The sequence below is a fragment of the Cottoperca gobio genome, chromosome 14 (assembly GCF_900634415.1).
Source record: "Cottoperca gobio chromosome 14, fCotGob3.1, whole genome shotgun sequence".
NCBI classification, from domain to species: Eukaryota; Metazoa; Chordata; class Actinopteri; order Perciformes; family Bovichtidae; genus Cottoperca; species Cottoperca gobio.
The window spans coordinates 2,830,221-2,857,401 of record NC_041368.1 but is presented as its reverse complement, the minus strand read 5'-3'; the positions used below and the strand labels follow the sequence as shown (position 1 = coordinate 2,857,401).

At 40.1% G+C, this 27,181-nt stretch overlaps 1 protein-coding gene across 2 annotated transcripts in view; it reads left to right on the top strand.

The window, feature by feature from the left end:
* The first annotated feature begins 265 nt into the window (after positions 1-265).
* The window catches only part of sptbn4a (spectrin, beta, non-erythrocytic 4a), a 31,191-nt gene continuing 4,275 nt past the window's right edge, over positions 266-27,181 (top strand). Inside the window, exons 1-19 of one of the 2 annotated variants that reach the window (XM_029448668.1) lie at positions 266-879; positions 1,093-1,247; positions 9,828-10,091; positions 11,720-11,953; positions 12,213-12,302; positions 12,394-12,672; positions 12,764-12,894; positions 13,075-13,279; positions 15,050-15,295; positions 15,429-15,563; positions 15,868-16,109; positions 18,768-18,906; positions 19,022-19,106; positions 19,423-19,634; positions 20,008-21,467; positions 21,637-21,697; positions 21,784-22,052; positions 22,922-23,092; positions 23,357-23,399. In XM_029448668.1, coding sequence (XP_029304528.1) covers positions 1,125-1,247; positions 9,828-10,091; positions 11,720-11,953; positions 12,213-12,302; positions 12,394-12,672; positions 12,764-12,894; positions 13,075-13,279; positions 15,050-15,295; positions 15,429-15,563; positions 15,868-16,109; positions 18,768-18,906; positions 19,022-19,106; positions 19,423-19,634; positions 20,008-21,467; positions 21,637-21,697; positions 21,784-22,052; positions 22,922-23,092; positions 23,357-23,399 — 4,389 coding nt within the window. In that variant the 5' untranslated portion in view covers positions 266-879; positions 1,093-1,124. Of the gene's footprint in view, positions 880-1,034; positions 1,248-9,827; positions 10,092-11,719; positions 11,954-12,212; positions 12,303-12,393; positions 12,673-12,763; positions 12,895-13,074; positions 13,280-15,049; positions 15,296-15,428; positions 15,564-15,867; positions 16,110-18,767; positions 18,907-19,021; positions 19,107-19,422; positions 19,635-20,007; positions 21,468-21,636; positions 21,698-21,783; positions 22,053-22,921; positions 23,093-23,356; positions 23,400-27,181 lie in introns of those variants that run through there. The other variant, XM_029448669.1, reaches the window with a different exon arrangement.

The following is a 27,181-nucleotide window of genomic DNA, read 5'->3' as shown; positions in this document are numbered from 1 at the left end:
TTCACTACCCCCCCCACCAACACCATCTTTTCCCTCTTTTGACTTGCTCTCTCCTTCTTTTTTTGATCTGGCGCTCCCCCTTTCTCCATTTCCTCTCCCTGTCTCCCTCTCCCCTCTCCTCTTGCCGTTTCCCCCCTCTCTCCCCTCCTTCTCGCTCTCTCTCCCTCTCTCTCTCTCTGCTCCGGCACTGCAGTGCTGATTGTGATTGCATACACACACACTCACGCAAGCACACATACGCACACACACAGGAGCGTAGCTGAGAGGCAAGGACTGCAGCAGCATGCACCAACCGCGGTTGAGCTGTTCGGGGACACGAGGAAGGGGAACTGAGGAGAGAAAATAGTGTGCTATCTCACAGCAGCCTACGTGTACATCTTTGCAGCGGAGGGAACGATGCATTTCAAGAGTGGATAGCTTATGTTATCCGGCCTCCTCTGCACTGCCTCTGCATCCCATTCACCCTGCTCCTCCCACTCCAACTCTTCCTCCTCCTCCTCCTGTCTACAGCATCATTAGCCCGGACTACAGATTGACTGGGTCTAGTGAGTGGTGGATGGTCAGGTTTGCCCCGGCTGAAAGATTCTTCTGTGGCTATGCTACATCTACACCTTCACTGATGGCTGGATTGTAATCGTCATTTGGAGCTAGAAGATAACCCACAACCCGAAAAGAATCTCGGATGTGTGTGGCATTCTGTACCAGTGTTGTCATTGGCGCATTTCCTCTATTTCGCTGGTTGTTTTTGCCTTCTCTGAGACTGGCTAGCAGGCACTGCAGCATCAGGACCGCAAGACCCATGAAGCAGTAGGGCATGAGGACCCAGGGGCAACCCAAAGGAAGGGCTTGAGTGCTTCAATTGCTACCACTGCTGCTGAGGTGCTTATCTTGATTTTTTTTCTCTCCAGAAAAGGGTGTCTGGTGGGGGTTGGGGTGGGTGGTGACAGCACAGGTAGCCAGGCCCCTGCAGAGCTCAGCAGAGCGGGTGGCTCTTGAATAGAGGAGGCAGGCAGGACGTCCTGTGGGAAAGGGGGGAAGAAGGGCTGGCTCGAGCGTTGGGCTCCTGATGGTGGCTATTTTTGTCTCCCCTAGCTGAGTGATTGGGACAGCGGGTGGAAGAGAAGATGCTTATGGCCCGAGACACGGCGCGGGACGAGGCTCAAAAGCTTCACAGGAAGTGGCTGAAGCACCAGGCCTTTATGGCGGAACTGGCCCGCAATAAAGAATGGCTCGCCAAGATAGAACAGGTGAGTGGAGGTGACCAGGGCATGATGATAGAGGGATGGAGGGATGGGGAGGTCAGATAGGCAGAGCAGGTGAGTCGGTGGGGGGGTCTGCGGGGGTACTAAGAACATGAGTAACAGTGGGTGTGGTGGCAGTAAAATGGAATAGGGAAAAGTGGGAAAGATGTCATCACTCAGCTTTCATTTCATCACTTTGCTTGGGGACATCCTGAATTGCATTCTCAAGGTTATATTGCTATAGTGGCTGTGCTGTTCAGGTTCACAGGTGGTAGGATCTCTGTGGTTCTTTGCTCTCTCTGCACAGAGGTTAGACCACCTGAATTTCATTGCTCAGTTATGGAGGTTACAGTGAATGATATAGAGGACACTTAAACCTTTGCAGTAGAGAAGGCCAAACATACAGAGAATGCAGATTCCTTTCATTTCCATATATTTATCTATTTATCTATCTGCTGGGAACACATATGCAGTCAGTTCACATCATGAAAACGTTCTGAGGTTTGATTTTCTTGCCCCAGATTCCCAACATGCTTTGCTTCTCTGTCAGAGCACCATCTCATCCACACAGAATGTTCTCCATGCCCTCTGCCTCAGTGAAGCTAAGGTGGACTAAATTAGTCAATGAGACTCCATTTCTGCTAATGGCACATTGCATTTGGCCAGTTTAAGTCACAAATATATTTATATTGCTATTGTTCAGAATTTTTTTTTTATCATCTCAGTCACATGTGAAGCTGCTGATGAGGAGGACATGTAGAGAATATGAGATTTTATTCAGTACTGAGTCCAGGTTTTTTTTATAAATGTAACTTTTGTTTATAATGTAGAAATGTGCATTGTGTAAAATGTGTAGTTTATCTGTTGTGTGCAGCACAGTGTAACATCTTTTGATACTTAAGCTTTTAAACTATTTATACAGAATTGCTGACCTCAGGTATGTGCTGTATATTAATTTATTCAGATTCATGAAATCTTGGGGGAAAATGTGATTTTGGTTAAACCAGGATGTGCTCTGTTGCATTCAGCCCCCAAGCATCAGACAGAAACCAGATAAAAACCTTTTTTCCTGTTCCTATAATTCTCTCGTTTTTATAAATATCACCATTATTTTCTCATTAGGAAATTAAGGTAAATGAGCAGATTTCTTATTTCCTTTCATGCATTTCAGTAGCCAAAAGCTACACCAGGGTAAAATCTATGAGTGCGCAATGACATATTGTGTAAAGTGTGTTCTGTCAGCAATGTTTTTGATAACCAGTTGTCTTACTTACAATTTAAATCCGGAATCAAATGAGTGGTTCCTATCAGTCCTTTACCTATACACCATGTGTATGGCGAACAGTGTGACTGAAACACAAGAGGCTCGTAGACACACATTTAGAAGAAAATGCTGAATGAGGTGATTGCAGTGTTGTGAGGTTTATCTTTGACCTTGCTGAAATGTATTTAAATCTCTGATAATATCCTAAGAGGTTTTGTTGACATTTCCAAGTGTTTTAATTATTCATTTTTTATTGAATACATTAAGAAATTCATTAGACTGTATAGATTTTTACACATTCATTTTTGTAGTATATACAGTATTATTAAATATTCATAAGATAGCAGTGTAACTAATTATAACCATGGCCTATGAAGACAGGCCCTACTACATTACCCAATGAGGAAATCCTCATTAGGTAATGTTGGTTGTCCATGTGTGAAATGTATTTGAAGGTTTATCATAGTGTAGTGTAGACCCTCCCATTGAGCCAGCAAACACCTCGTCTTAGTTCAGTCACGATTCAAAACAGCTAAAAGATTATTCTGCAAACCAATCAGTGTCCAGGTAGGTTTGTGCTTTTAGTAGATAACTCTTTTTTTCTTCTTCTTTGCAATAGACAGTTTCCAGGTTCCCAGGTTTAGTCACTGAATCTGTGCAGCCATGTTTGTTCAAATACTGCCAGTTTAACAGTACATAACAGTCTTTTTTACTCATGTTGGGAACACCTGAGATATTATTTTTACACTGTCAAACGTACAGAGACTGAAGAAATGTAGCAACATAGTTCAAATGGCACCATAAAAAATGTATGTTGTCAACTAGATTTGGAGTTCATTATTATTGCAATTTGGTACTCGTTGTTGCATTATTTTTAATTTATTTGACATTAAACAATATTGGCAATTTTAGTATGAACTTTAAATTCAAAATACCGGAGTAATAACCAGATGGTAGATCCAATCTAAAAGACTTGTGAGCTGAACCAAATGTGGTCATCAGATTTATTTTTACACTTACGTTTCTCCGTTGGTTTCTATGATGTAGCGTTGAAACAAGTCAATTGACAGAAAATTAAGCTGCTTTTTTTAATTATTGATGAATCGTTTAGGCCTATGTCATTTTCAAGCAAAACTTGATCCATTCTCTGGTTCTGGCTTTTCAAATGCAGGGATCTGATGCTTCTCTGTGTTTTATATCATTGTAAATTGAATAGATTTAGGTTTGAGAAATAAAACAAGACATTTGGGGGAGGGTACAAAAGGCAACAAAGGTCCTGAACCAGAAAGGAACCATTGGCATTGCAGTTATATGGAATGCATTGTTGTCCACTAGGCCACTATGATACCTTCGAAACCATAACCAGTTGCCATATGTGCACAATAAATGTAAATATCTTTTACAGAATTCAAATAAAAATCTGTCATTGTTCTGCCTACCGCAAGACTAATAACCAGAGAGACATGTAGAGGCCCTCTAACTAGAATGACTTCTCAGCTTGAAATAAAAGTGGACTGAAACAGGATACTGTTCTACTTTTCATTCATCAGCATATTTGTATAACCGTTCATGCCAAATACCAGATAAAACAACTGAAGGGATTGACAGTGAGTGCAGAAGATTGCTGCTCCACAGAGGTTGTCTCTCTCGCCTAAGGTTCATATGTATGTAGCTCCACACAGACAGTTACACAGACACAGACCATCACTTAATCCACCCCTGTCTCTTTCTCTCTCTGCTGTCACCTGAGAGTCAGAGAGAAAAGATGACGCCGCGTCCTGCCGTGATCAGAGAACTCTGCGTCCTTTTGGAAGAGTTCCCGCCTGGGCCCCTCACCTCTGTTCTCACAGTACTTACTCAGCACATGAAGCCATGCACACAGGTCCAGGCCGGCTCGTGTGTGGAGGATCTGTGGGTGCTTCTCTGTTACAGCGAGAGGACTCACAGCTGACCTTGTGCCAAGCTTTACCGTGTGCTCGGGGATCAACACGCAGAAAAGCCATAGGCCTGTCTAGCTGGAACATATAACTCAGTGAGAGACTAATGAACACACACCACTCACTTATTAACATAAGGACACTATATAAAGTAGTTGCCTCTGTCTTTCTAGGAGCTGGTACCCAATATATTTGTTAATGTTAGCTAAACAACGGAGCTAACAGCTAAGGCTAACAGAGCTAGGTGAGTACTGGGCAGAGGTAAATTATAACATTATAATGATGTCTTCATTGTAATCTTGTAAAATGTAGTTTGTGGTGAGAAACTTGAATAAATTCAGTTGTTTGAAGGAGATGTTCTCACAGCAGAATAAAACAGATATTAGAGGGAATAATGACCTGTTTAACTTCCTAACACTAGCTCTTATTAACTTATAATACATCATTAAAACTTCTAATGCCATTTTTTTAATCAAAGCAAATATCTGAATAAAATACAATCATTTATTTTACTAATCATTTGGATTGTGTTTTGAATTTTTTTATTTCAGTTATATTTTACTCTTTTTCTTCATCTGCTCCTTAGTTTGTGGTAGAACGTTTGACGCCATGATGACGTCACTTTATTACATATATTCAACATATTTGGAAGTACATGTTCGGCTTACATTATTCTATATTTTTCTCATTATCAATAAATTCCACGATCAAATAATAAATCCCAATAGACCAAAACTATACATGCACCTCTCAGTAGGTCTTTTTTTTACCGAAGACATTTTGACATTTCACAGTAGGAAAAACACAGATGTAAATCAAATGAATGATGGTTGAATTCCATTTAGCTGCTTCAGTTTCAGGGACCTTGTATTGTGCATGCTGGCTCACTGTCACACTGTCATGGCTTACTGGGACACAACCCCATCGTTTATGTTAGTAGTAACACAAGCTTTTCCTACTTTTACAATTCAAAATGGCAGCTGTGAAAAAGGTATATGCTCTCTAACTGCACCACCCTGTCTGTTGGGGGCTATTTTGATTAGTAGATTACATCTGGTGCTCTCGTGAGTATTTAGAAGGACCGTCTTTGTGGTATCAATGAAGGATTTGATCTACTACCTAATATAGTATGATTTCAGTGGGTTTTTTTTGTTTTAAACTACGCATCATTCAATTAGCATAAAATGGTTATATTTGAACCTGTCATTTATTTGAGACTTATACATAATAATGTCACGCTGTAAAATGTTGTTAAATCTGTTGGTATCAAAGTGTACATGTTGTTCTAGTATGAGCTCATCACCTAATGCCAAGCATCATCGTGTTGCTAATATGTTTCTACTTATTGTTTAACAGCCATCATCGCCATTTAATTAGCATAATTAATTCATCATATTTATTATAACAGAGTTATTCAGACCATGTACCACTATGTACCAACCCAAATTTTCCAATGCTCTTCCCACTGCAAGATGCCAACAATGTAACAATGAAAGAGCCTCCTCGCCTACATGACCTTTGCTGTTCCTCTGTGATGGTAAATCCCAGATTGATGTCGTATCCTGGTAACGTTTTTTCATTTTTCTGCTAGAAGTGATGCGGCTCCAACTCCTCTTCAGCATTGAAATGTTCGTAGACTCTGAAATCTGAACTTGCCTCTCGACAGTTTTTTGGACCTTGTAACCATTTCAAAATTGTTGGCCAACTTTATATCTTAAAGCTGGAGTTTGGGACTTTTACTTTAATTAAAGGTTATTTTTGGGCTTTTATGCCTTTATTTGATAGTACAGCTGAAGGCCAACGACAGACAGGAAAGGGGGAGAGACAAGGGATGACATGTAGCAAAGAGCTTTATTAATCCATGATAGCAATTCAAACTCAGGCCACTGCGGTAAGGACTCAGCCTTAGTACATGGCACAATGCTGATGAAGCCTTTCGCCGGCAGGGAAAGCTCTCTTTATTGTTCGCAGTATACCGGAGTTACTGTCTGGAGTCTGTTGCTGCACGTATGTCTGCAGGTGAGCTTGCCGCATCTCTCTTCAAGTCTTCTCATGTAACATTTTACTTTTCCTCTCTTCTCCTTTTTCTGAACCGGAATTTATTTATTTTTCTGGACCATCCACTCCAAAAATGTCGCTTCTGCTATACTCCTAGCTGCTGCTCCGCCGCTATGTAGTCTCCCCTATGGTAATTACTCTCACTGCCAGAGGGGGGAGACAAACACTCCACACTCCAGTTTTAACCTTCTTACTAGCTCTTTAGTGTCCATGTGGCTGTTGTGTGTGGGATGCTACAAACCTGGTCAATTAAGTCAAATATTGGACCAAAGATAATCCTTCTAAGATTTATTTTTCCTCAGTCCAATGATGTGGCAGATACAGTTAGTTAAAAAATCATTTAAATACGACTTTAGTTTATAGCATTCTGTTACACATATACAGCATCATTATTGTTTCTGTGAAATCTTGAAATTGCTCTTTAATTTCAATTAAATTTGATTCAATTCAACACAACTTTATTAATCCATGATAGCAATTTGACAGGAACAAACAGAAAACAGACACACACAAGCAAAGGAGCTGTATAAGACTGTTGTTTGGAGAATAAAAATAAAAATGTCAACATAAAATAATGATGAATAAATGGTAGAATGTTTAAAGTTATAAATCCAGTCAAGTCATATCATGCTTCTGCTATATAACGGCATTGACAAAACACAGCTTGCAATATTTTTGCAATGCACTAGAAATGAACTACCATCGATATATATATATATATATATGTATCTAAATATAGATAACTATATCATATATCAACTATATCAATGTAGATGTATATATACATATATATATCTATATTGATATATAGATATATATATTGATATATATATATCTATATTGATATATACAGATATATATATATATATATATATATATATAGATGTATCTAAATATATATATATATATATCAATATATATAAACATAGAAATATATATCGGGAAATATATATCTAGATATCTAGATGTCTATCTCTCTCTATATATATATATATGTATACATCTATATATATGTATATATATATATATATATTTCGATATCTTGATATATGTATATATATGAATATAGAGCATTCATATTAATTATTAGTATAGATTTACCCTGCTGTTTTCTCTCGCAGTGCACACACATACATAATCCAAGTCACTTCACTTTCCAGATGTTGCTTTTTTTGCATATTAAATGTCTCTTATTTGACTTACTTTATTAGCTAATTGTGTTGCATTCATAGTCCTTATGTTTCTCTTTTAAATGTTTTCATTATTATTTATTTTCACCTGCATGTCTATATTGCTGGTCTATTATAGTGCCACAATATAAATCAAAATAATATTTTAATGAATTGTTTATCGTAGTGCTGTAAAGTGGAATAAATGGATGTCCTGCTATTTTATACATACAAAATACACTTAACTACACTAAACCATGACTAATAAAAGCATGTTACAGTATTAAAACAACTGCTTTAATGGATGATACATTGCTGTCGTGATAGCAATGGTACTTTCAGAAAGAACATCCCACTAGTATACATGTCACCCATGCACCACTGGCATGTCAATTGTTTCAAAACAAGACAATAGAGAATAAACACAGGCCAGAGCCTACTCAAAAACTAGATGTGAACAGAAAAACATACAATCTCAGACAGTGATTGACCCTATTTAGATATGCCTTTTAGAAATAGTGGAATTTATTCATATACTAATCAGCCACATGCAAATACACTTAAGTAATCAATGTATATTTAGTGTATGTCACAACTGAAACTCCCACTATTTCACTATGCTGCATCAGCATTACAAGAAAGCCTGCAGAATTTGGCAACACAATGCTGCCATAATAACATGATTCATATGTGGTAGGCATTAAAATATTGCACCGTGTCAGCCACGACTGCCTCGAAAATTCGCTTCACAGATGCCCTTTGGATCCAACTGTGCACAGGCTGCACAGGCTGCCCAGCACACCCGCAGCCTCATTCCTGTTCCATAAACCTTTGATTCTTTCTCCTTTTGCTTCTTCCTTTACTCTGCCTCTCTCCTCTCTCCACCCCCTCTCTGATTTCTTCTCCCTCTGCCTCACTCTGTGTGTCAGTAAAGCCAAGAGAGGAGAGAGAGAGACCTGCTTTCTGCTGGCTCTGCATTGTGAGAGGGAGAGTGAGGCTGAGGAAAGATAGGAGCGAGAGAGGGGGGTGAGAGAGAGTGAGCGCTAGCAGCAGTTAAGCAGAGAGCCTGTGCCAAGAGGAGGAATGCAGCACTGCATTATGAGAGCCATAGGATATGTAGGTCCAGCTCCCTGTGAAAGATAAAGGAGGGAAGCAGAATTTACAAGATAAAATCCATCATATCCACGGTTGTTGTGACAATACAAGCTAGGTAAATAATGAATACATCATCAACTATCATATTTAACAGAAGAATGTGGAGCATAATTGCTTGTTTCACAGAATATGAACAAAATCTGGTAAATTATCGGTGAATTATAAGGGAAGAGCTACATCAACACAAGCTGTGACCTCCCTGAATCTCCTCAACCAGAACAAGTCATGAACAAGCCCAAGATTTAGGGAAGTGAAGAGGAGCAGAAGAGCACAGGCGATGGACAGAACAGGGGTTTATTAGACTTACCATGCACGATTTTTAGGTCAGCCCGAGGCCAAACTTTGCTACATACACCTGCCTCTCTGCAAGCACGGGGCTACATCCTTGGCATGGAGCTGTGTTGTCTCAAGCTATTTTGAGGACAGAACTGAATTTAGCCACTCACTTTCAGCACTATGAAATGTAATTCCCTCATTGCCTTTCTGCAATAATGTAAAATATTAAAACAAGATCAACAGGCTTAGAATAGCATGATGTTTTGGTATGTGTGTGGAGATTTGTAATAGGGCTGTTGAATGCATACAACATAGTTGTTGTTTTTTATGCCAATTTCCATTGGTAGAGACAATCGATTAAAGGTTACAAATTAAAGACAGTGTCATGAAAAATATACATAATGAATACAATTTGATTTAGAAATAGATCTTCTTTGTGGCAGAAATTTAAAATGGTGGACAGTTATTTGCAGTTCACAGATTTCTGGTACCAAATGAAGCATTATCTCAGCCCATAGGAAGCATGGCTTGAAGCAAACGCTGACATTAAAGGACTGTACGAGTGAGAGTGTACAGTCACTCAGACAAGAGATGACTGTCTAACATATCCTGTCGTTTTTAAAATCGGATGAGTTTAACACCTGGGGAAATGATCACTTAAATTGATGTTTTGATTGTGATCAATGTTGTGCTGCGCTTTTACAGTCAGTTCACTTTCTGTCTCCAGGAGGGTCAGGAGCTGATCCAGGAGAAGCCCGAGCTGCGTTTAGTCGTTCAGCAGAAACTTGTGGAGATAAGAGAGTGCTGGTCCGACCTGGAGAGCACAACCAAGGCCAAGGCCCGCCAGCTCTTTGAAAACAACAAGCCTGAGCCGGCGGTGAAGAGCTACTCAGACCTCGACAACCAGCTCTCCCACCTGGAGCAGCAGCCCCCCCAGCTGGAACAGGCACACCATCTGCCCACCTTCAATGAACAGCTCCAGAAATTCCAGGCAAGTCTCAAAGCTCTCCGGGGTCTTTCTGAGAAGTTGTTGGCGCCATCTCATGTAATAAATTAGTGTTCCTGAAACTCTAATTATTCTTTCATGTGTGAAACAGAGCTGCTCTCCAGCCACAAATAATTAAATTGGTGGTTATCACTGTCAATTGGTCATTCTCTGACTTCTGTCTCCTCGACCTTGTCTTGTACATTGTCCGATGTATTGCCTTGCACATTTCCATATTTGCAAACCTTTATTCTATAGTATGACTTAAACTGTGACATATATGTACATCTGACGTTTTTATATTGTGGAAAAACTGGACAGCCCACCTGCACACCAGGCTGATATACTGTACACACTTTAGCATTGTCATACTTATATTACATATTACACATCTTTTATCTTTGACATTTTACCCTTTATATTTCTTTTTCTAATTATTACTTCTTCATTGTTCTTCAGCAATTTCTTATATTATATACAGCATAATTTACTTAAGCTAAGCTTACTTTAAAGGTTCAATGTGTAGTTCTGAGCCACCTGCTCCAAATAAATAGGGAGCAATATTTCACCTCTAAACTGGGTCCATACAATCTAAATTTAGATTATCCTAGTGTAATTACTATATATTTTCAGTCAGTCAGTCAGTTAGTCCGTCAGTCAGTGGGCAAGACTACGCAAAGTTCGACCAAACTGCTTGGAGAGTCGATCAAAAATAACTTTGCTATCTTATAATCTTCTCGTGGAGCTTAGATATCTATGTTTACTGTGTCACTGGGGGCTGTACGCTCCGTGTAATGTTACGTTTTGATAGTTTGTATTTTGGCTTGAGTCCCTTTTTCAGCAGTTTTGTCCTTTGTCCGGATGTTTCGCCGGGCCAATAATCAAACTATCAAAACGTGCAGGGATCATGGCTGTATTACTGACAAGCTCTGACTCTGCTGAGTCAGACAGCTGTACTTCTTCTCCCTCTGTACTGAGGCAGACTGCAGCTACAGTGACTCACTATCACCTCTAGAATAACAAGTGATATTACAGACTGGACGGAGCGCAGCTAGCTGTTAGCATGCTAACTTCAGTAGATATCTCTGCAACACAACACAGAGACATCTTTGACATAACGTCAACACTGTTACTTCACATTCTGTTGATAATATTAGTTCAATTGTTTTATGTTTGAATTCAAAATCAAAAGTAAAATACTCGTTATTCAAAATGGCAAATTTCAAAATGTTGAATTGATTATACATGTTATCATGAATATTGTTCATAAACGTTGAAATTTGATTTCTGATGCAATAACGTGTATTTAACATTTTATTGCTGTTAAGATGGAGCTTATTTTAATAATTTAACAACAACATATCTATAACTGCATCATATGACCTATGCATTCTTCACTCACTCTTTATGTAATTTCTCCAGCTCTGACATATGTCCACAGAGGCTGCTGTTGTGGTGTGTTCTTAAACACGAGGTTCAGTGGAATAAAAAAATGCACCATATGCTTTTTTTCCTTAAAGTGAGGCAGTCCATTATATAAGCCTGAAATGTTCTGATAGGAAAACAGCTGATGTGCTGTGTTTGTCCATCCATCGTATGGCTGTAACATGACCTTCCCCTCCCCTACGGTGCAGGCTATGGAGTCTCAGATAGGGGACTTTTACAAGGATGTGGGAGAGCTGGGAAGCTTGCAGGGTGTCTGCCTACCCCAGCGAGGGCTGATGGCAGGTGACAGGGAGGCCGGCGAGCAGTCAGGCGTGGTAGAGACTCGCATCGTCCGCCTCATTGAGCCCCTGAAGGAGAGACGTCGCATCCTGCTGGCTTCCAAAGAGATGCATCAAGTCGCCCAGGACCTGGAGGATGAGATAGTGAGTGCACACTTCTATTCTCTCAGTTCCCGATCCTTTCCTTCAATATATTTCCTTCTTCCTTGTTTTTAATTCGCATTTGTACCGCCGCCTGTGTTAGTATATGAAGTAAAATGGTATTATGGTACATATATTTAAATCATCAGAATTTTAAAGAATTAATGCATCAGTAGAAGTGTGTTCCCCATGGTTTCCATGTGTTAAACTGTAGACAGAGCTTTCTGAAACATGTAATGACCTGACTGTGGTTACTTGATAGCTGTGGATCCAGGAGAGGCTTCCCTTGGCCTCCTGTAAGGATTATGGGAATAACCTCCAGAGTGTACAGCAGCATGTAAAAAAGAACCAGGTAAGTGTCAAAGATGACGTTTGGCCATGGTCCTCTGAAATGTGACCTAACTCCGCTCAGTCTGGGAACTTACCTCTGATTGGTCCTTCAGACACTCCAGAGGGAGCTGACAGGTCGGCGCGCTCGTGTAGAGGAGGTTCTGGACCGGGCGGGGATCATCGCTTCGCTGAGGACTCCTGAGGTGGAGTTTGTGCGTGAAGGGGCGGGGCATGTGCGCCAGCTGTGGGAGGTTTTGCAGCTGGAGGCAGAGAGGAGGTGTGTGATGCTGGATGCCACACTGCAAGCTCAGCAGTACTACAATGAGGCGGTTAAAGTGGAGTCCTGGCTGTCAGGTCAGAAGCTGCATCTGGTCAATGAAGAAAAAGGCACGGTACGGACAGTCCTGTTGGTCAAACTAGTGTTTGTTGGCATAAATGTGAAAGTGAAGCCTGTATCCTGACATCCTTCTGGGTATTTTTCAGGATGAGGCGAGCACCCTGCAGCTGCTGAAGGGCCACCTGGCTCTGGAGCAAACGGTGGAAACATATGCAGAGACAGTAGGCATGCTCTCCCAGCAATGCCAGCGTCTACAGGAACTGGGACACCCAGAAAGGTGTGGGCTGACCCAGCGTCTCACATGCACTCACAAAGCAGCACTTATAGGCCAAGAAATGAGGAAAGTTTAATTTTTGCATGTGTTGTCTACCGTGTAGGTCGAATATATAAGGGTAATATTGGCAATGCTCATCTTGTTGGTAGCTGTAACATTTAGTTTTCTCTAAATTTTCATCAGTGAGCAGCTCACCAAGCAGCAGTCCCACATAGACCGGCTGTATGTGTCTCTGAAGGACATGGTGGAGCACAGGAAGAACAAGCTGGAGCAGCAGTACTGGCTCTATCAGCTCAACAAGGACGTGGAGGAGTTAGAGAAGTGGATCACTCAGCGTGAGACAGTGGCCAGTTCCACCGAGCTGGGCCAGGACCTCGAGGATGTCACGGTCAGTCCAGCATCTACTCTGCTCTCACCACGGGAAATATTATATGAGTAATTTCTGAGATCACCATGAACTGTATGACATATTTCACATCAGAACAATGAAATTAAATGTCTTTTTTGGTTTAATAATTGAAACAAATACTTTTACTTTAATTTTGACAACAAAGTTGCTCCCTTTCACACTTAATTAGAGGCCAAGTGTAAAAGCATCAGTATGAAACAGAACAAATACTCTCATCATGTCAGGACATACTGTTCACCAGATATTACACGGCCTTAACTTATTTATTGATTTAGCTCTCGTATTTAATTTGTGTTTGTTTAGCAGTGCATGTCTAAATGAACCAGCATGTATACCAGTTTTTAACACTGTCGCTTTAAGAATATAATGTAAACCAACAACTTCATATACAGACCAGGACATATTTGTGTTTCCTCTAAACTTAAAGAAAAGAAAGCAACTTTAGAATATTGAATATTTAGTTGTATTTAGTTGTAAGCCCTTTATCTTCTGATCTGATTTAAATTTGAGATTACAATTGGATTTTAATAATATCGAACATTGTTTTCTCGTGATCAAAACATAAATGTCTATAGAAAACATTCCGCAGGCCACAAAGCAAAAATGCAAGAGGATAAATTATGTAAAACTTTACATAATATTTCTATTGTTGCCACAATTTGTTATTTTTACTTTGTGAATTAAATCAGGATCACAATTATATTATAATAAAAAACATGTGATGGTTGGAGAATGGACTCCATTTAAAAAAACATAAAAATATCATATATGCTGGTGCTTCATATAAATAACCCCAACATAAAACCCATGGATTACAGTGATTCTTCCTGTCTATAGATATCCCAGACAAGCGGTGGACACAGATACTTCAACACTGATACACACAAACTACAGACATAACAACGACTATAGAGTTAAATCAACACCTCTCTGGGGGAGTTTCCATGTAGCTAACGTGGCTCCTGAGAGACAGATGTGAGGAAATAATAAAACAACAGTTTAACACCTGATGTTCAATGAATACTGCTCCAGTTATATCAAATATAGATCTATTGTGGCGACAGGGCGTCACAGAATGTTACTAATATTAATAAAACCAATATACAATAAACCTTTTACTGAAAGAACATAACAAACATGAGCGAGCAATAAAAACATCTATAAATACTCTAAATAAAATCTTTAATTTTGTGCTACTCTGTAGCTTTATATATTTGAACCAAGATGAATGTATAATAAAAACCAAGAAGAGGAAGAAAGAAGCTGGATGTTGAAGGAAAAGTAGACAAAGTAGAGTGTTTTTATTATTTATTCATGACTTCAACCACACACACATCCACTTATTTTTATGTTATTAATAAACTAGGGCTGCAATTAACATTTATTTCATTATTGATTAATCCATAGATTAATTTCTTGATTAGTCAAGTTAGTTAATTATTTTGTCTGACCAGCAGTCCAAAACTCAAAGATATTATATTTACAATTATATAAAACAGAATAAAAGCTGTAATGACTCAATGAAAATACACATTTTATCAACTAGTACCACCAAATGTTTGGCATTTTGCTTGAAACGTGACTCAAATTATTAATTAATCATACAACAACAACATTTGTAGCTGAATGGAAAGCACCTAGTTACAGTTATAATATGAGCCTTACATGGTAGTTTATATTGCATCAGTTAATGCATATAACTATATTGTATCAGTGTTTCTGTAGTTTTGTGCTTTATGTGTGTTCCAGGTGCTTCAGGAGAGATTCACCAAGTTTGCCTCAGAAACCAACAGCATTGGCCAGCAGCGCATGGAGCAGGTGAACAAAATGGTGAACGAGATGATTGACTGCGGCCACTCGGACGCAGCCACTATCGCCGAGTGGAAGGATGGACTGAACGAGTCGTGGGCCGACCTCCTAGAGCTGATGGAGACCCGCAGACAGATGCTGGCAGCATCGCACCAGCTGCATAAGTTCTTCACTGACTGCAAAGAGGTACAGTCAAAACAAATATCAGTCTGTGATTCAGGAGTACCGTTTTCTTCATTTCAAAGGTAGACAGTCTGGCCGTGACATGCAGCTTCTATTTTTAAAGCGCTCGTGATAATGACGCTGTCCTGTGTTGTAGGTCTTGGCTCAGATCGCAGGGAAGATGAAGCAGCTGCCAGAGGTGAGGGCGTGCCAAGCCAACATCACCAATCCAGCCACCCTACAGAGACTCATGCACTCTTTTGAGCATGCCCTTCAACTGCTAGTTGCACAGGCAAGTGATATGTTTTCTGAACCCATCCGTCACCATGTACTTGCTGCTCCTGAGCACAAGGGTGGAGGTTTATACATTTCACCCAACTTATTTTTGAAAAGAAACGTTCTCGTTGGCCCTTAGGCTGTATAAGTATATTCAAATATGTGCTTGTTTTTTTGTTTGTTTTGTTCGACCAACAGTGAGAAGCCCTAATAAAATCCGTTCAGGTCAATGTATTTTCTATAAATGTAGCCATTCTTCTATCCTGACTATATTCTACTGTAATGAAGACACTAACTGCCTTCCACCTGTCTTGGTGCAGGTGAGGCAGCTGCAGGAAAACGCTGCCCAGTTGAGGACAATCTATGCTGGTGAAAAGGCTGAGGCCATCATGGTCAAAGAGCAGGAAGTGATGGAGGCCTGGAGGGAGCTTCTGAGCTCTTGTGAGGCCAGTCGCGTCCAGGTCACTTCTGTAACAGACAAGGTGCAGTTCTTTTCAGTGGTGCGTGAAAACCTGATGTGGATGGAAGGCATCATGGGCCAGATTGGATGGGATGAGCCCAGGTGAGACATCTGCTGTACATCGTTTTACTCTTCAGTGTTGAGATGTGCATAAAGCCCATTGTATATAGTATGTGGTCCAGGTTTAGTAGCTGCATTTTGTGGTTCAGTGTTCAGTTAACTGAAAGTCTCTGTGGTCTTGTGAAGTCCCTGCAGAGAAAGCTTCATTACTGTGTAATGTCGAATTAGGCTGCAGTGCCACCTTGACCTAATTTCACATGACAGCTCTTATTCAATTTTTCAAATGATGTAATTTAGGGCTCTACATTTTACACTGTAATCACTGCCAGTATTTCCCATTTTACCCAACCACTAAGATCCACCATTAAACTCGCAGCACATCCACTTGGATTGAAATCTTTCATTTTTGCAGCTGTCGACATATCAACATATGCAAGACATATGTGTCTCTCCTTTATAGGGCTGCAATTAACTGTGTTTCATGCTTTTTTCAAATATTTAGTCGAATAATTGACTGGTGGATCAACAGAAAATAATAATATTTTGATAATTGGTTCTCTTGCTCCAGTTTTTCAGTTGTGGAGATTTTCTGCTTCACTTTGTTTTATGTGATTGTGAACTGAATATCTTTGGGTTAGGGTAAAAAACAATAAGACATTTAAAGACGTCATCTTGGGCTTTAAGAATTGTGATTTTTTTATCCAACATCCTGCAACATTACAGTACAAAACATACTTTCCACATGGTAGTTGGTAACAAAGTACACAAACACAAAGCGAAAGCAAACACAGCAGCACAGCATGATAGGTCACATCATCTCCCCCTTCCCACAACACACAGCACACCACATGATATAAAATAGCATTAGCTCGTATGAGGCAGTCATGAGTTCCATCCAGTCCTTATAACAAGGTGTGCTTGTATTTTTCCAATTCCTTAGTTTGATCCTTTGTAAATCCTGCTGGTAGAACATATTTGTCTCCAAGAAGGCAAAAACGCCGTGAGCTTGGCAGGGCTGATCCAAACACTACTCAGGTTGGAGAGTCCCATAAGAGGAGTAGAAAAGTACCCATAGAGCTCTTTAACTTTCAGCCCTAAGATGGATCTGATATGCACACCATGTAACCGTAACATCCCCAGCCTTTATTGCATGCCATCCCCATCTATCTCTCCCCACAATTCATGTGCATGTCTCTAATGTACATTATCAGAGATAAAGGTGAAATGCCTAAAAATTATCTTTACAAAAAGCAGGACTAAGACTATATAGTCACGCTAGCAGCTCTGTGAGGTTTGTAATGCTAATTGTAAAGAAATGCGTGTTTGAACTTTAGTAGTCGTGGTGAAGTAAATATAATAATTGGCCAGAGCCTGTTGTCAGCAACATCTATGGCAACCTATATCAGAAGGGTTTATCATGTTGTGTGCATGGAAGTAATATATAGTCTTTGTGTGAGGATGGTGTCAGCTGGTTCTGCTGCCTGGACTATACTTGTGACGTATACAGCTATGGTTTAACACTCTGTAGCTATAATGATTCCCTGATATTGATTGATTGATTGATTGAATTAATTTGATTATTTAAAAAACACATATAACACAAGAACACAATAAAGGTAGAAGGCCATTCCATTGTGGTTCTCTAGCATACCCCTTAACACACCACAAGATAAAGCAGCACAAGAACAAGACAGACAAATGTAATTATTTTATTGTTTTTTGTTGACATTATGTCAAAGGCTTTTATGTGTTGTGTTGCAGAGATATCTCCTGAAATGAACATGCTAACTGACTTGCCCCGGCCCGTCCTGTTATATAATCCACCTGTTCCTCTAGAGGTGATAGTGAGTCACTGTAGCTCCAGTCTGTCCTCAGTACAGAGGGAGACGAAGAACAGCTGCACCAACTGACTTGTCAAAAATACATCCATGGTCCGTGTCTGTTTTATGGTTTGTTTACCTGGTGACCTTGCTAATTAAATTTCAGAACCAAAAAGAAGTGCTTCAGTTTTTCCAAACTGTAGTGATAATCTATTATGCATATCTATCTATTATCTTAATAAAAAGAATAGAGGCCCCAGCATTCTACCCCGTGGCAACACCTTGTCCCACAAATTTCTCTATTCACACACACAGACAGCTAGTGCTGCGGCTGCTGCTGTGTCTCTTGTCTCAGTCCTGACAAGCACATTGGCTCCAGTCGGGTCGGTACAGGTATTAAAAAGCACTGTACCGCTGCCACGCATCACTACTTGATAGGCTTTGAGTATAATCAAATCAGAATTGGCATATTTTAATATGTTTGGTCTAATAAATAGCCTAATCGTTTGAAAGAGGACTGCAGATTCACCCCCTTGTACCAGCCTCAACGGTTATTTTTTTGGAAATCATGTGAATATGGGCAGATGTGCGCTAGTCGACTTTGAGTTTGTTGTAACCATTTAAGTATAAAGTAATTAGGGTAAAAATAATTGAATATGTTGTTTTTCTAATTATTTATAATTCAGTTAGGCTCCAGGTAGAGTGAACTGAGGCCAATTTAGTTAATCAGACATAACGTGCAACACCCCACCATCGACCAATTGATAATTGATTGATTGAAGAGTTGGTTGAATTTCAGTCGCCCAAGACTTTTTTTGGTTGAATACAGCCCTAGTGCCACTACCACATCCCATGATAGTATTTCTTGCTCCCTCCTCAGGGATTTGACGGCTCTCGAGGTGATGATGAGACAACATCAGGAGCTGAAAGCCAAAGTAGACGGCCGCAGCAAGACCATACAGCAGTGTGCAGATCTGGGCAAGATCCTAATAGCTGCAGGCAACCTTGCATCAGAGGAGGTCAGGCTTACAGACAATACAACACATTTGAATGACTATCACACATGCCTCAAAGGAATACATAAAACCCATTCAATTACTTGTGCTTATGACTGCAATCTGTCTGTCACCACAGATAAAAGAGAAGCTGGACAGTCTTCTGGCTAAGCAGAGGGATCTTGTTGAAAAATGGGACAAACACCAGGAAAAGTTACAGCGCAGTGAGTAACTCACTAGACAACTACATCAGAGCAGAAGCAGCTCTTAACACAACACTTTGTTAAATGTCAAATGGATTGTACCTATAAATGTTTTTTCCACCTTGTCCTTTTATCATGAATAATGTATGAATGTTATTGTTCTTCTTGTTTGCACAACATTACACACATTACATGACTGAAATGATAAGATGCACATATAATATGATCTAATGCATAGATTTCACCAGAATGTACATATGCATGTCAACAACAGATTTCTACTGGAGTGTGCATTAGTGTGATGGTAACCATGCAGTTTGTCTGTTGTCACCTCCAGAGCAGGAAAAGTTCCAGTTTGCCCAGGAGACGGTTAAGGCGGAAGCCTGGCTAAAGGCCAAGGAGCCGCTGATCACCTCCAAGGAGCCAGAGGGAGGAGAGGCCCGGACCCAAACTGACGAGGTTGAGCAACTCATCCTTCGCCACGAGGCCTTCCGCAAGGCTGCTGTAACCTGGAAAGAACGCTTCAGCTCTCTCCGCCAGCTTTCCGCAGTAAGCTTGACTATAGATAAATGTTTTGATCAGTTTGGTGAAGTCACAATTTAATGCTGCTACAGGAAAAAAATGTGACCTTGGGATGTTGTGTTTGCTTAACAGGCATGGGCGCATGCCTTGAGTTTGCATAGTTATAGGCTTAAATCTGTCTCATGACGTTTGCTGCATGTGGTGTACTCTCATTCACTGCATCCCATCTGCCTTTCATGCTACATTGCTAAGTAGCCAAAAAAGACTGTTTTTCAATGACCCAATCATTCTTGATAACTTTTTGTACATCCATTTTGTTGGACCATCCTGCCTTTGATTTCTGATTTTTTTTATTGGGTTTATGTAGAGCTATTAGTTATTTAGTTAACTCTCTCTTTAGGCTGAGAAGAAAAAAGAGGAGGAGAAAAAGACAACCCCACTCTCCAGCCGAAGGATGTTCCCATTATCATGTCTGACTCCCAGTGTTCCCTCATCCAGTGTTCCCTCATCTTTCTTGAGGCAGACGGTACAGCATATAGAACCCAAACCCTTACAGACCAGTCTGGATCTGGGTGCCTCCCCTGCAACCCAGAGATTGTCCTCAACCCTAGCCAGTTACAAGCCAGTTATAAATGGATCAGGCTACCATGGACTGGAACAGCAGTGCAGTGGGAAGTTGGCAAGCTCCTCATACCTTGGCATGAACCACCAGGGGGCGGGAGGTGGAAGTGACTCCGGTTTCTCTGCGCTGACCTCTCAGAGTGCTGGAGCAGATACTTCTACTTATCATGGGATAAACCATCTGCCAACTGCTGGCAGTGCGGAGAGCTCTGGGTACTTTGGACTGACTACTGGGAGTGTGGGTGGTACACAAAACCATCTAGGCAGTGGCAGGTTAGGAAGTTCAGGTAACCTAGCTCAGCAGCCAAGCAGTGGAGGTATGGGAAGCCCTGGCTTTCTGCCTCAACCGAATATGGGCAGTTCTGGATATTTGGCCCAACCACAAAACATGGGAAGTTCTGGATACTTGGGACATCAGCTTAATCTAGGGAGTACAGGATATTTGGCACAACAGCCTAATTTAGGGAGTACAGGATATTTGGCACAACAGCCTAATATGGGGAGCTCTGGGTATTTGGCACAGCAGCCTAATATGGGGAGTTCCGGGTATTTGGCACAACAGCCTAATATGGGGAGTGCCGGGTATTTGGCACAACAGCCTAACATGGGGAGCTCTGGGTATTTAGCACAACAGCCTAATATGGTGAGTTCTGGATACCTAGCACAGAATTATCAGAGCAGTGGGGCATTGGGTAGCTCAGGCTTTCTGGCACAAAATAATTACAGCAGTGGTAGTCTGGGCAGTTCTAGTTACCTGGCACAGAGTGGTGGCATCATGGACCCTAAAATGGCATATGCATGGCAGCACCTGAAAGCTGACTTCATGCAGCCCAGGATCAACCACATCCACAAGGCTGTAAACCCCCTCCTAGAGGCCAGCCGAGTGCAGCGGGAACAGTTTGGGGACATCCCAATGGCAGACATGGTGGGGCCAGAGTCGGGGCTGGAGCTCCTCCACGGCCGTCTCCAGAGGGATCCCCGTGGCAGCCGCTCTGATCCTCAGATGGACCATCTGAGGCGAGAGAGGGAGTACAAGCTGGGTAGACAGACCTCCAGCGAACAGGAGATCCAGGCCAGGCTAAACGAGCTGCCGTTGATTGTGCGTCAGGAGCGCTACCGGAGGCGCCTGGAGAGGCAGTCGTCCAGCGAACAGGAGGGGAGCAGCAAGCAGAGGCTGCAGAGACAGGACTCGAGTGACCTGGAGGGCTCTATTAAAGAGGGTTCTGACAAACGCTCAGGGTATGTGAATGAGTCGTGTTGGTGACAGTGAAATTCAAATTCAAATCTTTGCAAAATGTGGCTTTACAGTTTGCCTAGTCAGCTCTGTCTAGCATGATCCTAATGATTTTGTAGGTCACAAAATGATTGTGTTCACTGTTCGGGTGACTCATGTCTGTTGTCACTGCAGGGATAAGAGATCTACCATGGCAGAGATCGTAGAACAGGTCCAGGAGAGAGAGGCAGCATCTGTGAGTTTGCTTACATACAGTATATCACAACAGTGTCATTCTTTGTGTGTCTAGGTGTCACATTCTCTTTTTTTCTACTTTCTCAGGCACAAGGAGATTCTTATCGCCCTGCAAGCAGCCTCTCAGCACCTGTGACTCGTTTTGATGGACGTCCTCGTGCACGAGACCGGCCCAAACCGAGGAGGAGGCCCCGTCCAAAAGAGCCTGAGGAGACACGACGTTCTCGCTCAGCTCCAGCTACTGGTGCCCCTACAACACCTCAGCCACCTTCACACACTGCCCAAAACGAAGGCTTCCTCTACCGCAAAAAGGCCACCACCTCTGACCTTGAAGCTCAGCAGAGAAGCCCAAACAGGTACAACCACTACTTATAAAAATCATACAACAGACATAACTTACAATTCATAGTTTAGGAAACCCCTTACCCTAACAGTGATTGATCAATAAGAGTTTAGCAACCGTAACTAAGCACAAAGGGGCTGTCAAGCTTTGGATTTCCCCCATGCTGAAGCAGTTGCATGGGTCTCTAAGAAGAGTAATATTATCTGCATAAACATAAGTTTCAAATGTTAGCATGTCCAGCTAACTAGACTACAGTAACCAATCTTTACTTCCAAGGTGATGAAGCGCATTATGAAATGCCTGTAGTAATTTGTGGGTTTACGTAACAACAAATAAGCACTGGTTACAACTAACACCGACACTGTCTTGTATTTGACCACTGGGTGGAAGTTGATCCTGGAAGCTGTCAGAGTTTAGGCTTACGTTAGCAGATCTTTCCTGGTTTTTATTGGATTCTGGGAAATTTACACTCCAACATTCTCAGCCAAATATTAGTCCTCATACTAAAAGCCCTTTCTCTTAAAGTTAAAAGTAAAAACAAACTGGGTTATGTTGTCATGTTATGTTGGTTATATGTCATGGATCCATTGTTTGAAAAGTGGTAGGAATTTTAACGGTAATTTCTGCCACCACTCATGTGCCGTGCAATAACGTAAAGTGTTGTTTTTGTTATACCTTTGTAATGAACTGTACATAATGTTACTTTTAAGAAAGAATATCCTTGCCATTGTTAGGTGTTGTGTCAATCTTTAATATAATACTTGTTTTGATCGAATATGTATTTAAAAAGAAGTTAACATCCAACTGGCCCAAAATATGTCTGACCATGTATTCAATCGTGATCCATTAAGATCTGCTACATGTGTCATTTTAATTTTACAGCAAGTCCTGGGTGAACGTATATTGTGTGTTGAAAGAGGGACAGTTGATCTTCTACAAGGATGCTAGAAACCACACCACAACATACAATGAAGAGCCTCCTGTAGAACTGAGTAACTGCTCCTATGATCCTTCAATGGGATACAAGAAGAAGAAAAATGTCTTCATTCTTCAGTAAGTTTCTATTGTGACACATTTTTATGGCAAAAACTTAAATTTACTGAGTGAATTAAAAGTTATGAATTCAAAGTGTAATGTTGCTTTACAACTAAAATAATAAATGTAATCAGATTTTAAAGAAAAACATCAAAGCACACTATTATTATTAGTATTATTATTATTATTATTGTTGTTATTGTGGTTATTATTCAACATTAGACATATATATGGTATTGCAATGGATGAGAAACTGACAATCCCTGTTGATATTCTCTGCAGAATAAACGATGGAATCAACTTTGCATTCCATGCAAAAGATGAGGTAAGAACATTTTTATTTGAGTCATGTTTAGGAGGAGCAGACATTAGGACATAATCCACTTTCCTTACTCTAGAGTCTAGACCTTCTATGCGCCACATACAAGGCCTATGAAAAGCAAATAAGAGATAATTACACATTAAGGAATTTACTTAAAATGTAGGTTTGTACATGTATTCAGTAATGTTAAAGGAAATGTCTGGTGATCTTGTCAATGTAAACAAATCCAATGAAAAGACCAAAACCTACTATGTATGTATCCTACTAACAAGTATTGTGTGTGCATCCAAAGCGTGATATATCTTATTCTTCTGTGGTAAAGAGCTCCAATGTCAGTGAGCCACACTATTGCACTGGGTGACATGTTCCTTTGTTACCATGAACACACACACTTTAGTTTATTTATTTGCTTAATGGACTTCTCAACAGATAATTATTCAGTGACAGAGGAGCATAGAGTATTGTGTCACAGTTAAAGTCGTTGTATAGTGACATTTTATAAAAATACAGACAGAAACAGAAAGATTTCAAACAAAACCAGAAACAATCAAGCGACAACCTCCTGGTCTGAAGAGTGAAGCAAACGCAAAAGTGCCTTAAAGCTGCATCATCCAGTATCTAGCAGAAGCACGGACTCCACTGGTTGCAAAAAGAAGTCTGATTGTATAGAAGTCTATGAGAAAATTACCCGACTTCTCACTTCATAGATTACCTCTGTAAACATCCTACAAGTTATTGGTGTCTATCGCTACTTTCAAGTCTTCTTCAACACAGCATAATGTTCATTTAGTAAATTATGGTCCCATTTAGAGTAAAATAAACGATCACGGCGTGTGTCCGCATAGCATCTTTCTTTGTCTAGCCATCAGGGTTATAAAGGCTGTGATATCCTTTTGGACTTGTGGAGCGAAATTGGTGATGGAGGGGCACCAAACAACGCAGTAAGTTATCAGTTAGGATTGACAAAATGCAATTTAGTTTTCACAAATGACATTTTGACATACCAAAATGTCATTTTGACTAGTAAAATCTTTAATTAAAGATATCTGTACAACTATTTTTTAAGATAACAATAGCAGATCACAATCTTTCTAAAATTGGATTTCTATTTTTAAAAAGGATTCTGACTAGTGAAAATGTAATTTACCATTTCAGATATCAACAATTGCATTTCGGAAATGTAGCACAAATGACCATTTAAGATATCTACCATGACTGTGAGCATTTTAACATTTAATCAGTAGGTTCAATTAATCAATTGTTTTTTGACTAGTTAGTCAAAAATATATCCATAATGTTATTTTGATTAGTAGCAATTCTAATTAGAGATATCTTCATTTAATTTCTCGCAAGTCTAATTGTTAATTCTTGATATTAACAAATCATTTCTTCTACCAGTTTACATGTTTATTGTAGATATCTGTAATTCAATTACAACTAGTTCACTCTTACCATTGACTCTTCAATGGTAATCACAGATATGTATCATTCAGTTATGTGTTCTAATTTCAACTTCACATATCCGTAATGTAATTTTGACTAGTTGCAATTCTATTTATTGATATCAACAATTAAATGATCACTAGTTAACATGTTCGTTATTGATATCAATACAGTTATTGTAATATTTCACGGCTTGAAATTGTAACTAATAAGAATTGCATTTGAGATATCTGAAAATTACATTTGAACATCAACAATTATATTTCAGATATCTATAATTTCTTTTATAACCAGTCAACATTTAATTTAAGATTAAAAAAAGAATTTCCACGCGTTAAAATGTAATTGTAGATATCTTCAATGACATCAGAAATTAATATGCAAATGAGGATGTTCCCAACAATTAGCATATGTTTAATAATTACAATTGCTACTCAATTTAAACTGATAACTGTACATTTAGATTGTATGGAACCAGTAGTAGAAAGGTGAAATGCTGCGCCATATTTCTTTGAAGCATGTGGCCAGGTACCAAATTGGTAGGCAGTTTGACCACGGCATCATTTGTCTTTATTCGCGTCACTTCGATAGACACGAAGGAGAGAAGGAGGGACTTACCTCCATGTACTGTAGATCAACCATGGCCACAATAAGCACTATTGCTGCTTTGTACATGTTGTGGGATTTTTGGGAAACCAAACGCTGTAATGTCTGGGTTTATAATATCATTCGGTGGCGCAGTTTTCACTGATAAAAACATATTTTGTGATTGAATTGCAATAAAAGGATCAAAAGGATACCGGAATAACTACACAGTGATGCCGATTTGTAAAAAGCCTGAATGCTTTGTCCGGTCTGTCCGCAAGACGACAAGCAAACAACTTTTAAAGTACTTGTTTCCTGAATGGAGTTTGGATCGATCGGGGTTAGGCTAAGCTAACATTGTAGTTGCACCATCATCAACACTCAAATGACGTCATCTAGGCATAAATATGGAAGCGCGTTATTGTTTATACCACTGACTGTCTGTTGTTTATACATATACATTTATACACACAGATTTTTGTCTAGTCTCTGAACAAATATGAGGTACTATCTTAGCATTGTGGTTGCCCACAGATGGCTATTTTTCCTCCAACGTGAATGATGACAGGAGGAGAATCTCAACGCTGATAGACTTTTGCGACACAGCGTCTATTTAATTCCGTCTATTCTTGTTTTTGCATTGACTTTGTATGTAATCGCGCCACGTGAAAACTTTGCTCCGTGTTTACCGCAGATCCAATCAAAACAAAATAGGTGGTGCCGGCACGTGAGTGTATTGACCAGGTTGATTGCAGCTACAATCATAACATAAGCACATCATTCCTATCTATAGTAGCATACTCATCTGCATCTAAGGATATCAAAGCTTCATTAGTATTGGAGGTAGAGGCGTTTAAGGGTTAGGGTTAGAGTTTAACTCATTTACCTGGTGTGCCAGCAGTTTGCTAGCCTCATTGCTGTGTTCAACAAATTCAGTAGAGTGATATGTCATGAGAACATCAACTCTACCTCTAGCGTTAACCGCTCTTTGTATACATCAGGGAATTGAGAGACAGGATGCATATTATCAAGTCGACGTATCAGTTGTGCAAGCTTGGTTAGCTATTCCTTCCTAAGTTTGTACTCATAGCCTGTGTATGAAATGATTTCTCCCCTAATATATGTCCCACAGTAGAGAGGCAGGCACATACGGAGGCCTGTTTAGACTCACAAAAAGGTCAATTTGCTATGCCACAAAGCCAATAAAGTCTGATGTCTTGACAGTCTCCGAGTTGGCGGAGTAAGAGTAAGTTAGCCCATCATCTCTCAACTTGTTAGCATCTAGTTTATGCTTTATCAGCCAGCTTAATTGTTGTACTTTTAAGCACTAAAATGGTTAAAAAAGTGATGCATTACCCCCTAAGGTGCCCGACATGCGAGAACACTTTCTGCCCTTTGTTGCATCACCGCATGTCGCTGGTGCCCTTTTAATTTTTTTTGCCGCTGACCCTCAGACAGCCTGAGTCCACCACTGTGTTAAGAAACAGACTGGTTGGTTTTTCACAAGATTTTCTGACAATGACAAAAATAAGGAATATCGTCAGTCTTATCTTTTGAAGAGTTATAACCAAACAAGAACCTGCATGCTGACATTTTTTTATAGATTAGAATGAACGAACCAGCTTTACTTTCATTGCACTAAAATACTGAAATAAAAAAACAAAGAAACAGAGAACATTGTTCAGTCTTCACACATTGTGATCATCTGCTTATTTAAATAAATGTCAGACATTGCATCAGTTTGTCTATTTTTAAAT